The sequence below is a fragment of the Fulmarus glacialis genome, unplaced genomic scaffold (assembly GCF_000690835.1).
Source record: "Fulmarus glacialis isolate BGI_N327 unplaced genomic scaffold, ASM69083v1 scaffold11951, whole genome shotgun sequence".
NCBI classification, from domain to species: Eukaryota; Metazoa; Chordata; class Aves; order Procellariiformes; family Procellariidae; genus Fulmarus; species Fulmarus glacialis.
The window spans coordinates 103,683-116,203 of record NW_009192172.1 but is presented as its reverse complement, the minus strand read 5'-3'; the positions used below and the strand labels follow the sequence as shown (position 1 = coordinate 116,203).

Here is a 12,521-nt window from a genome sequence, read left to right as displayed (position 1 = left end):
GATTCTGGTTGGAGTTTAGTAGCTGGGTCATGTGAGAGAGATTGCTCTTTCACGTTGTCTTTCTGCTGAGATAAATGGGGATTTAGAATGAGGGCACTAACCCCGTTTTTCATAGCACCCAGTTTTTCATCCCTGCATGTATGTTTTGCCAGACATCTAATCCTAATACATTTCAAACACATCTGTTAAGATGACATCAAAGTGGGAATTAGACTGTAACACAGAGCCTAAAGAGGCAAATTTCTTAATTTCAGTTGACTAAGTGTCACACTTCATTGTATTTCTCCTTTTTTTTTTTTTCCTTACTCCTTTTTATGCCTTTTGAGAGTATTTTGTTTTAATGTAATGCCTTTATGTCATGTATAGGCCTTGGGGAAAGGCTAGAGGGAGGTGACTATCAGAGAGATGGAGCTGACTTTTTGAGTCAGAAAGTTACAGCATTTTGGTTGCATGGTTTTTACGTTTGGTGTAGTCTGTTGCTAAGCCTGTGAGTAATCCTTATATTTAAATCTATTTGCTTAAAAGTTTAGCATTTATATTTATTAAATTATTTATGTTCTTCCTTCTTCTTTCAGACTTCATAATCAACAAACAGATAAACAAGATTTCAGTGATATCCCCAAACCAGAGAAACTAATGTATGAGGACCTTGAAGAACACATTTCTTCTCTTGAATGTAAGTTTTAGTGCATTTTAGACAGTTTGTTTAACACCCTAGGGCTTAACAGTTGTAAGACAATTGCCTTGGTAGTTCAAGACTGTAGCTGGAGAGAAAAAATTCTGATTGATGTTGGAAATAAGAAAAACAACCTGTCTCAGATGATGAGGGATTAATTTTCTTCATATTTGCATCTTTAGAGGAGAAGGGTATGTAGTAATAAGTAGATACTAAAATCCAGTTGGTTCTGAAATTTGGGAACATACTTTTTGTTCCGAAATCTTGCATAACCTTGTTCTGATTAATGCACGTACGTCTGACAGTTGTTTCAGAAAGTTTCAAAATTCTGTAGGATTTTTTTTTTAAAACAGCAAAGTGCACTAGTATATGAACTAACTTGGGGCTCTATTACATTTTCTGCATGAACTAAAACTCCAAGGAGTGTTCATCATGGACTAGTATCAGAGCATTATTTCCAAGTTGTAATTCTGAAGATAAGTTTCTGCAGCCATTACATATACTCTTGTTGATTTTTCCTTCAGTAACTGAGGCTTAAATATTGCTACAAATTAGAAGTTACTTTAGAAGTGTGTATAAATGTGTGAAGAACACTTGCAATTATGCTGTCATTAATCAGCACCTCTGAGTAGTTTTGGAACATATGGTTCAGTTACTGAAACATGAATTTTATCCTAATATTTTTTTTTTCTCTGAAGTCAGCATTTTATTTATTTACATTTCTACTCTCTGTTGATTGCAGGAAGAATTGTGACTATGTGGTGTTTTGCATTGCGTGCTAGAAAATGTTTCCTTCTCTCTATATGCTGCAGTCAAGCCTGCAGGGTCATTTTTCAGAAATTTTTGATCCAACTAGGGTACTGTAGCAAGAGGAGGATAATAAAAATTAATGCACTCCATAGCCATTTGTATATGGAGAGAGAAATAGAAGCACAGTTACTGCATTTATTTCCTATTTTTTTGGCATTTGAGTGACATCTTAGTGTTGGACCCGAGCAGCCTTCTCTCCCATGAAACTGTGGGTTTAAAGTAAGTGAAATTGTCAATGAGAAAGATGCGAACAGTCATCTAAACACCTTTCCCATTTCCAAATTTTATTAGGTCTGTAAAGTTTTGAGACTGGTGGAGATACATCATTGGGTGGTATAATTAATTCATAGTTGGTGAAGAGATAGTAATTATTGTACGGGAGAGTTAGAATCACTGATTTCAAAGAAAATATTCCTAACTGGTGAGAGTGTTTTCCGAGACTCGCTTATTCTTTTGGTTGTGGTTAGGTCGTATGGAAGATGGAGTGATGCCCTTGCTCACTCTCCTGAAGCTGTGAGAATATGGCTTTCAGTATTTTAAAAACCAACCAACCAAACAAAAAAGATAGTTTATTTAAACAGCAAATGTGCTGATAGAGTTTAGTGATAACTAGCAGCAGCTAATGACTCATCTATGCATTTCTCTGTGAAGTTTTACTTGGTACATTTGTTGTTTTTTAATTTACCTCATTTAGTTTTCTTTTATAAGCTTTAAATGCATTATTTGAATGTGAACCGACCCTGTAGCCACTAATGGTTTCTACTCATTTCATATTTTAATTAGATTTAGATTTATTTGTTTAATTTCATATTAGAGACTTCTAGGAATACACTACATATTTCACTTTTATTTTATCACATATGAGAATAAACTGGCATTTTCTTGGCTATTAGGCCTGAGTAGATGCTGTGCCCAAGTAAGTTACCACTGTATCATTTAGTGACGTGTGGTAGTCAAAAGAATAATTTTAGGAGTTTGCATATGCCGATGATTTCTAAATCAACAGTACTTTAGTTGGGTCAGACTGCATCAAAAGACAATCTCAGTATGTAGAAGGAAATCAGAATAGCTAAAAAGAGGAGAAGGTAACCCAGGAGGAATTGGGGGGGAATAAGAATGTAAAATCTAAAAAGTAAGTGTAGAATAAGATGTAATGAAGAAAGAAGTTGATAAGAGTAGAAGAAAACAATGGAGTGAAGGAGATGCCAGAAAATATGGAAAGCTTTTTAATCCTACTGTGAGTGAGCTCGACCAAGAAAAGATTGGAATTTCTGTTGACAGTAATTGCTTTTAGTTGACGTGCTTGTCTTAAGGAAATAATGCATCTCTTGCAGTCCACGCTTACATAAAGGAGTGAAGGTGTACAAAGAGTGTTACGTTTTTTTCCTTTGCAGAAAGGTTAATGTAAAGATGTTTTGTACTATATGGTTTTGGGTTTGGCTTTTTTTGTTTGGGTGGTTAGCGTACCTTTAGAAGTTAGATATATTTAACAGGAACCTATTTGTGAAAGGAGTTTTTTGACTATTTAAATATTACATACCCTGAAACATACTGATGTCTCATATGGAAATAATGTTGTTATTGATAACCTTATAATTTAAACCTAAAGTTAAAGGGAGAGCAAAAAAAACAGAATAGATTTTGAGTGTGATAGCCCATTATTTCGGTCTTACCTAAAACATATATAGAATTTTCTTTCCTAGGTGAAGCTCGTAGGACTTCCTGTTGCTTTTGTAAGAAACTGAAAACATTCTTATAACTTTGCTAGACTGACAGTTTGGCAGAAATTTTCTGTCATCCTTTCATGTATAAGTCCTTTAAAAGAATTTTAAATTAAAGAGATTCAGACCATTCTGAGAGAGAGGCCGATCGGCTTGGGTGTCTTGTTATTCTTCATGCAAAATATTTCAGTTTTATTATAACGTGGAAAAGAAGAATGCTTGAAACCTCGATAATGTTTGAAGGATGGGAAATTGATATATTCTAAACCTTTACCTTTACCCTATTCTAAACCTAAACCTAATACCCAAAACTTAAGGAGATATATGAAGTATCTGTACTATATTACACTAAATGCTTGGAAAAATGGTCCTGCATGTTTCAGTTTGGCTACCTAGAGATAATGGCTGCATCTGACTTTTTATTTATCTCTTTTTGCTTTCTCGCATAAAATTGAGATAATAGCAGTCTGCATACTTTGCAAATAAATAATTAAGAAGCAGTTGAGTATCATAGCAATGATCACAGAGGAAGTACAGTAATTGTGTTTTTGTAAATTCAGAGCCACATTGGGCAGGGAGAAGAAAGTATAATGTAGAATATCTGAGTTAGCAGTATCCATCCTGTGCACTGAAGAAGGCAAGGATCCTAATAAAGAAACAGTATGCGATCCAATAATTAAAGGTTGTTTTATGTGCATGGAAAGGATGAGCCAAGCTTGGACACGTAATTTTTCTGTGACCTGTATCTTGATTATGTAAAGAAATGAAAACATTTTGGTTTTCTGTTGTATATTTATTCATTAATCTGTTTTGGCTTTGTAAACAGATGTGTTCCAATAGCTGATTTCAAAACTAATAATTCTGTAATTAAAGAAGCAAGTACAGCCTATGATAATTCTTAGTCCTCATGGAAATGGTCAAGTTGAAGGGAAAATGCTCAATTAGTGCTGATATTTATGTGTTCTACTTCAGCCATTCCCACACTTTATGTCCATTGCTGTGCTCCACTATTGTAATTACAAAATAATGAAGCCATTGTTCAAATTTCTTCTCCAGATCAGGGGGACATTCCAGAGCAGTGTGAAAGTGATGCCTTGCATCCATCTGAAGACATCGTCAATGGAAACCATGTCACAGCTACTGTGCCAGCAACAGCCACTTCGCTGCAGGACTTAAGTGAGTTCTCAGCTCAGAAACAAAAGTGAATACCCTTTTTAAATGTCAGATGTATAAAATAAAAAGCCAAATATTTAACATTCTGTAGGTATGTATGCTGGCGTGATTGAAAAATTTTTCCAAAAGAGCTAATTATGTAATAAAGAGGAAGGAATGTTTTCTTTCACTTTACTGTATGAGGATGTCTTTTTCACCCCGGTTTTGGTTAAATTTGTTTTTAATTTAAACACTTTTGTCACCTGTCCCACCCCCCTGTCCAGCTTCTGGACAGAGGATTTTGGTTTTTTTTCTTTTCTCTTTAGGGTAATTATTATTTCTGCTCTTGATAGAAATAAGACTTGAAAGGTTTTGTTTTGTTTTAAGTATTTTATGTACTGCTTGTCTGGCTTTTTTTCATTTTTCTTGACTCTGTTTGCAAACTGTATTATCACAATGCTGTTTTAATTCTTTGGTTAGATGAGGATGATTTCAGTGCAGTATATGCAGATGGAAGCATTATGATTATTTTTATTAAGAGGAGAGCTTTTTAGCTTCTTAACAATTCCCAGTATTTAGTTTGCCCATCTAATTACTATCTGAATGCTGTTCTACTTACACAGCTTTTTAAATACACTGGTCACATCAGCAGTGTGTCCTGCAATAATTTTCAAAGGTTTTTTAAGTGCTTTGGTTTATAAATGTAAAGAACTGTATCCAAACCATATTGCAGAGAGGGAGAGAGTATAGCAACATGAACTTTAGGATAACAGAGATTTAATGAGAAAGTCCATGGTAGGAATGAGAAGTGCATAGAGAGATTTGTCAACTCTCTGGCCTCTACTTTGGCTCTACTGTTTAACTCTTAGTGAGTCATATCAGACTAAAAATGTATAGAGGTGGGAAGAACCATTACCAGATACCTAAGAATAACTTTGGTATATGTATAAACGATATATCCAGCTGTTTTTCATTTACTATTAATGTTATACAGGAACCTGTTACTTATTTGTATGCTACTGTAATAGATTACTGAACTGCATAAATCAAATCACAAATGTTGAAATAATTTTTCACAGCAGTGCTGGATCAAAGACAGATTGAAGAACAGAATAGAGAAGTTGAAAAAAACTTAGAAGAAGAAAGGAAAGCAAGAGAAGAAAGGAGAGAGAGAGAACAACAGGAAGCTTTGGAAAGAGAGCAAAAAGAAGTGGAAAAGCTTAACAAAGAGGTAGTGATTTAGTATTTTAATTTCTGACAATAATGCAGCTCTGTAGTGCTGTGTATTTTAGGATTGCTGTCTGTGTTACTTGGTTAAAAATACATTTTATTCTTTAAGTGAAAGTAGTAGAGGCTAAGTTCCTTGTTGTACTTGTGCGATTAACCAAAGAGTCTCGCTAGAATTTCTCCTTATGCCAACTAACTTTTTCACTGGAAACAGATGCTTTTTCTTCCATGCTTCATGTAACTGGAAGCTACAGTTTTACGGCCAGAACTTAGAAAGCAGCTGTCACCATGCTATCGGAACAAGCTATACATTCGCTGACTTTCTGGTCTGGACCACTGCTGGTGGGACACCACCAGAACATGTCAATGTCCATCTGTTCATTACCCTGTATCAGGGTATCTAGGGTACTTTCTTGGAGTAGAAGTTATAAGGAGACCTGAAGGAGTTTGCTTAAGTCCCTTTGAGCTGATGTAGCATGTGTTGGAGTAGTGTTGTGGACTTCTAGGACCTGTATGAAATTTCGTTTTTGCTCCCTCCCATTTTGTCTTCCTCTTCCCACCCTTAAACCTTGGTTAATTTGATTCAGCTTAGTGGTACAGACATGCTCGTGCTCCCCTTCACACCAGCAAACCAGGCCCTTCAGGAAACTTGAATACCTGTGTCAGCTCATCTTCTTCAGTTCACGTGTAGATGTCATACATAGAAGCCCCAGGCCTCACAGCATCTCAGATATCCAGACCGGATTAGAGTGGGATTTCTTGAATGTCACTTCTTGAATTGAAGCAACAGCTTAACATTTCATCTTGAACTGCATGTAACAAATTTAAGGCTGTTTAGACTGGCATGTTTTACCGAGGTTAACATGAAATCATGCCTGTAGTGCAGGTATATAGGTATAAAGGTATTTTTCTTGAGCTGATCGGTGTTTAATTTTGATTTTGTGTCTTAAAGTGGATCCAAGACTCGGCAAAAATAGATAAAGAAGATAAGGAGGGAGGAAAATTTGAAAACAATAATTCTGGTGCTGAAGATGACGTAAAGGATCCTACTCCAAATCCATTAGAAAAGTACATGAGAATAATTCAGCAGAGCAGAGAGCAGGAACTGGCAAACAAGGTGATTATATTCTCAAACCCCGGTCCCAAAAATATTATTGGCTGAATTTATGTCTTGCTAAAACATGCTTAGAATGCAAAAAATATTCTCATTTTTATTTTTTCTTCATTCAGAAGCTTTACGTTAACAACCTGCAGAGATGCGTGCTTGGATTTGTATTGCACAAATGTAATGATTCAAAAGAAAAAAACTGAAACTCTTTTATAAAAGTTTTTTTTTTTTTTTTCTGGTATGCTGGGGGGGTTGTTTGTTTGTTTTTTAGGTGCTAGGACAGTATTTAAATTTAAATGTCCTCAATTTTTAGTTTTAACTGTGTTTAAACACAGTTTTGAATCTACACAGGTCAGTTTGTGTTCCACTGACACAATGATTGATAGAATTTATTCTGGCAAAATGGAAAATTTGACCTTTAGGAACAGATATGTACATGGGTGAACATTACTTTGACGAAAGACTGCAGCATACTTTTGTTCCGACATTACCCAAACCTGATTTTCCAAAGCATCATTATTCTAGATGCAACGCAGCATTTGTAGAAATAGGGGTTTTATTTTCAATTAGGTGCCTTAAAGTACTGGTGCTATTATTAAGAGTCACTTAAACCTTGACTTAAAAGCCGGTTACAGAAAGTGTATTTTCCTGTTGGCTGCCAGGATTCAAAGAAAGAAGAAATAGGAGCATTATCACTTACAGAGGGATTTACATCTAGTGAAAAGGATGACAGGTAAGGCTCATATATCCCTATTAATCACTTGTGTTACCCCCTATTAATAAATAGTTACAGTATGAATTACAGTTGAGACATCTGCCTTCTTAAAAAGCAAAATAAATATAAACAAACTAGTAATCAAAAGCAAATGTGTTGGAAAAATTGAGGATCCATTCTTAGACAGGGGAGGTTATGCACTGTACGGCATTTGCATCTGGGACCTACGTTCAGTGATCTTTCAGTAGCTGTGGCAATTAAAACTCTTTATCTGCCACTGAGCAGCATCTCGGTTCCTTCACAAGGAGCTGAAGTGTGAGAGATTTCTCCTTGGGTAATGACCCTGTGAAAGTTTGTCTGTGCTGCACCTTGCAGATAGCCTGTGATTAGCACTGAATCTAGCTTTGACTTACCAGTAGCATCACGGACTTCTAACAAACTAGTTCACACACCTTTTTCAGAGATTTTGGCTACCTGCACTGAGTTACCACAGCTAGGGCATTTCCTCTGGGTCTCTCTAGACATCAGTAAATAAGGATATGTAGTTTTTAGTTGCTTGACAGGGGAAAGAAAAAAACCAAACCCAACCCCATGTCTATCAAATCTTTCTGTTTATTTGAAGATGTAGAATTGAAAATATATGTAAGCAAGAAAATATAGAATGGTTAAAAAAATTAAATGCTCACACTAACCGTAGTAACGATTTGGTACTGTGCCTTTCAAGTGCTGTTTTACATAGCAGACCATACCCTGGTGCTCCTGTATTGGTATCTGTACGGTGTTCTTTTCACTGGGCAAACACTAGTGGATAGCTAGCACTGCTTTTTGATAGATGAGATGGCCTTCTGTTCATGAAGGCCCAAATGCTCACCCCAAGAGGCTTATTTCCTTCAGTTCATGGAAACAGCAAGAGAATTGCAGCATAGGTGGACATAAAGCCAGTGATGATATGCGGTCTCTTAAACGGCATGGAACCTTTAACTTTCTCTCTAAAACAAGTATTTATATTTAAGGTAAGAAACTACTCTGGACTCATATCACTTTCTTTCCCTCCCTCCTATCATTAATACAGTGCTACAGGAATTTCTCACGGAGATGTGGATGAAAACTTCTGGTGAACGATAGCTACTGATTTTTTAAATTATTATTATCACTACAATAAAAATGTTTTTAAAGCAGCTTTCTACCTAATGTAATAGATGTTAGGCACAAAGATTGCAGGCTGTATAATTATAAATTAATAAAGCTGATTTTGAGCTGTCTCATCACTTCAGTCGTTGCCTTCAAAGAGTGAGCCCTGATGTGTTATTAATCCAGGAGGAGGCCCTTGAGCAGGGTGACAGAAAGGACAAAGCAGTGCAAAGAAGTGAATCAGTACGTTCAGGTAGATTGGCTTTGGCACTGAACTCCTATACATTTTGACAGCTCCCCCAACCCCTTCCCTTCCAACTGTTACAAACTGTAGACCTTGGCTTGCGCGCTTTCATGGAGCAGAGTGGGACAGAACCAAGCTGATGTGCCCCTTTTATTGCTATGGCAGGGGAAACAACCGCTTTTAAAAGCAGCCTTATCTCATGTATCACCTTGTTGGTATTAACCAGCCCAGAATGGAGAGATCCAAATAAAAATGCTATTTAACTCATCTTTATTTAAGCTTTGTATTTTGTAGGTAGATTATAGGCAAGATCATTAAACTTTATTTACAGTATAAAATACAGTATTTTTTTAATCAACGAAGTAATTTTGGGTGGCGGCATATATTACAACTTGCACTGCTTTTGGGGCTGCTCATCTTGACCTAACCGCAAGAACATGAAGCCAAGTTTGACAGAATTTAGGGGCAAAAACTGAAGCTCTGTCTTGTGAATTCACTGGATGTTGAGACATGATGGACCAAAAATGTGACAGAAATAAACTTTGCTTTTAGGAATTAAGATAAAAAGTGATTTGGTGGCTAGTCGAATGTTACATGCTGCTTAATTTGGTGTTGCCAGCATGTAAATGCTGGCCTTTACAAAATTTTTGCGGGACTCCTTCTGCCTGACGTCCAGGTCGGGGTGGATAGTGCTTGTTGCATTATGCTGGCCTGGGACAACTACCCCTGCTTCATGCTAGAAACACTCGCTGGCTTACCATGCTGAAGCGTACACCTGCGGGGCATCCTTTCCCAGCACAGGAGCAAAGGGAGAGATACTATGAACAAAACGTGTTTAACATCAGATAGAGACATAAAGCACAGAGATGCGCTAGTACAGAGTAGCTGTAGGTCTGTTTTCAAATAAGCGTACACAAGTGTTGTCTATTATCTACAAATATTTATTTTAACACTTGGATGTAACTACAGGAAGCCCTTGGCACTGATAGAAAATATTGATTCACTGTTAGGTTACAAAAATTTATACATAGCAAAATTTAATGCTCTTTACATAAAAATATTAGACTACTTAAACAAAACTTCAAAAACTCCCAGTAATAGCTACACTGAATTAGAAAAGAATTAGGCTTTAAGACACTGCCTCCATTATTACCCTTATGCAAACACTGGGCTAGAACATCACCTGCATTGCTGTAGAAATGTCTCCTTCATGCAACAGGTAAGAACATACACTAGGCTATTTTGTCATATTTGCTCTACATTGATCAACTTGGCCCCTTTTTTGAAACTGTCAAATTAGACTTCAATATTTAACAAAAAAAATTATATTTGAAGTTAATACCCCCCGAAATGCCTTTTCTCTTAATACTGACTTGAAGAAATTTGTGCTTCCTTTGATTTATATTCAGCAAACGGTCAACTATCAAACCACACGTCAGCTTAACATGGGTATGACTTGAATGTTTAATTTTTTTCCAAATGACTGATGTATTTTACTTTTTCCCCCAACATTTATATATATATATATCATATAGAACAAACACCAAATATACCATCACTAATACTCAAGATACCACTGAATGCTTCTGAAAAAAACATTAATTAGAAGGCAGACTTCTATGGGAAATGACTTTAAAATGGCACCGGTTTGTTGTTTTTTTTTCTGAACACCACGTTTTCTTAATGTGCTAATTAATCTGTAAAAAGGAAAACACATAAGCACTGACTATAAATTTGCTAAGCACCAAGATAGAGAAAGGTGGACATCCTGTATTCTGTTTTATGGCTGTAATTTTTATTGTTTGTGTAAAACTCTGCAAACTTTCTCATCCGCTCATTTGGAGTGGTCAGATCAGTGTCATTTTAATAAGGTAACACTTTTCACTTACTTAAAATGTAGGATAATGGTCTCCTGCCACTATATAAATGTTAAGACATTTATAGAAAATAAATACTTAAGGCAAAGCTGACATTTATTTTCAAAGAAGGGGATCATTATCCAGATCTGGAGATCTACATTCCATTAAATAGTTAATAAAAAGATTAAAACTTGGGACATCTGCTCAGCGCTCACATAAACACAGGAGCCTGACTGCTCCGTCATAAAAAAGCGTGGCGCAGAAGCAGAGCGCTGCTCCTGTGGCCCAGGGAGAGAGCGGTCAAAGACGGCCCCGCTGCAACTTAGGAACTGCTGCAACTGTGCTGTCACGTGAGCTCGAGCTGTCAGAAACCTCAGCCGGCCACAGTCTCATTTGGTGTATAAACTGAGATACTAAACCGCACGCCGCACACGTGCCTTTGCCTAAGGTCTGTACAGAGACCTACTGCCACGGTTTCGTGCAGGACGCCATGCTGTAGGACCTATCAAATATTGAATGCCAAAAGTCTCGAAGAAGAAGAATTTGGTCACTTATTGTGAAGTGTTGCCTTTTAAAATGCCTGGAATAAAACCTCCATTCTCTGTAGGAAAGGATGGAAGATTACCCGTGGGAAGATTTCCCTATGAATGTGTTCCAGGAGCTGGAATGTGAAGCTTTTGCACTTCTCTCTAATTTTGTTTGGTAGACACACATCTGTACTGCAGAGCAGCTATTTGTTGATTTGTCAGAGCTACAGCATTCTTCTGCTGAATTACTGTGGCAAACATTTATGTGTAAGAATTGAGTTGCTCTTTTGACCGAGACTGGATATCCTGAAGCTCCTGCTCTTCTTTTGCTTTGATATCTTGGTAGGCCTGCATTTTGCTTGCATCCTTTAAGTAGGCCCAGTTAGAAGACAGTATCATGAGGAAGTGGATCTGGAAGAGAAGGGTGAGCATGATGGCTAGTGAGCATGTCAAGAGGCAAAGCAAGCTGCTAGTTAGATTAATAGACGCTCTTTAAAATAACGACCAAAAAAAAGTTATTCTACGTTAATAAGCATTCTGTTACTGAAACAAGCACAGAAGCTATTTTCAAAGATCTCTAGAATTTGGCATGCTGATACTTCAGTTGGTTATTCACAATTTAGAAAAAGTTAGTACAACAGTAATACAATGAGCTACAGAGTTGTATGGATCAATTAAAATGCAGAATGGGGGGGAGCAGGAAAAAAGTTTTGTACGTGGCAATTTATGTAATCTGTAAACTACGAGGTGCTCAGAAGAACTGCTTTCTAAGGTACTGGTGTTTATGCATATCCAAGCCCAGATCCCGGTAATTCTTTTCCCCCAACAAGCAGATGAGAATTCCACCCTCCCCCTGGAAAAAGCCTGAAACTGTAAACAGTTTTATTTATGTGAACAAGGCTACATTAACATATTGAAAAATTAAACAACAAAACATGAGTCCAAAACTAAGCAAAAGCATGCAATCTCTGGGTTAAGTCTTAATCGTATATTTTTATAACTACATTTTAAATTTCCATTGTCCAACCTCAGGTGAAGAGTTTTATATCATATATAGCAACTGGTTCTTTTTTTATTATTACTATTATTGTGTATTTTTTTTCTAGTTTGTGCATTCATCTCTTCCCAACTTCTTTTCACCATACTTCATGCAAAAAATCTACATCTGAAAACACTGATTTACCACTTCTTTTTTTTAATCCCAACAGTGTAAAAAGGTCTCTATGACTATGCATGGTTTTGCTTCACGTGCAGTCATACTTACAGTTTTGAGATCTGGCTACTGAGAAATCAGTTACTAAAGTGCAAGCCATACAAGAACAGAAGCTATTTATATGCTGTTTCTTACTAG

General features: G+C 36.6%; 2 protein-coding genes across 2 annotated transcripts in view; one reads left to right on the top strand and one right to left on the bottom strand.

Annotated features, from left to right (window-relative positions):
* OFD1 (oral-facial-digital syndrome 1) overlaps positions 1 to 8,527 on the top strand; it is a 33,651-nt gene extending 25,124 nt beyond the window's left edge. The window contains exons 17-22 of the mRNA XM_009586962.1: positions 576 to 676; positions 4,264 to 4,383; positions 5,439 to 5,590; positions 6,539 to 6,703; positions 7,357 to 7,427; positions 8,482 to 8,527. Of these exons, the coding sequence (XP_009585257.1) occupies positions 576 to 676; positions 4,264 to 4,383; positions 5,439 to 5,590; positions 6,539 to 6,703; positions 7,357 to 7,427; positions 8,482 to 8,527 (655 nt within the window). The remainder of the gene's footprint in view (positions 1 to 575; positions 677 to 4,263; positions 4,384 to 5,438; positions 5,591 to 6,538; positions 6,704 to 7,356; positions 7,428 to 8,481) is intronic.
* A 2,611-nt stretch (positions 8,528 to 11,138) lies between these two features.
* The window catches only part of GPM6B (glycoprotein M6B), a 30,702-nt gene continuing 29,319 nt past the window's right edge, over positions 11,139 to 12,521 (bottom strand). The window contains exon 8 of the mRNA XM_009586960.1: positions 11,139 to 11,581. Coding sequence (XP_009585255.1) covers positions 11,432 to 11,581 — 150 coding nt within the window. The 3' untranslated portion in view covers positions 11,139 to 11,431. The remainder of the gene's footprint in view (positions 11,582 to 12,521) is intronic.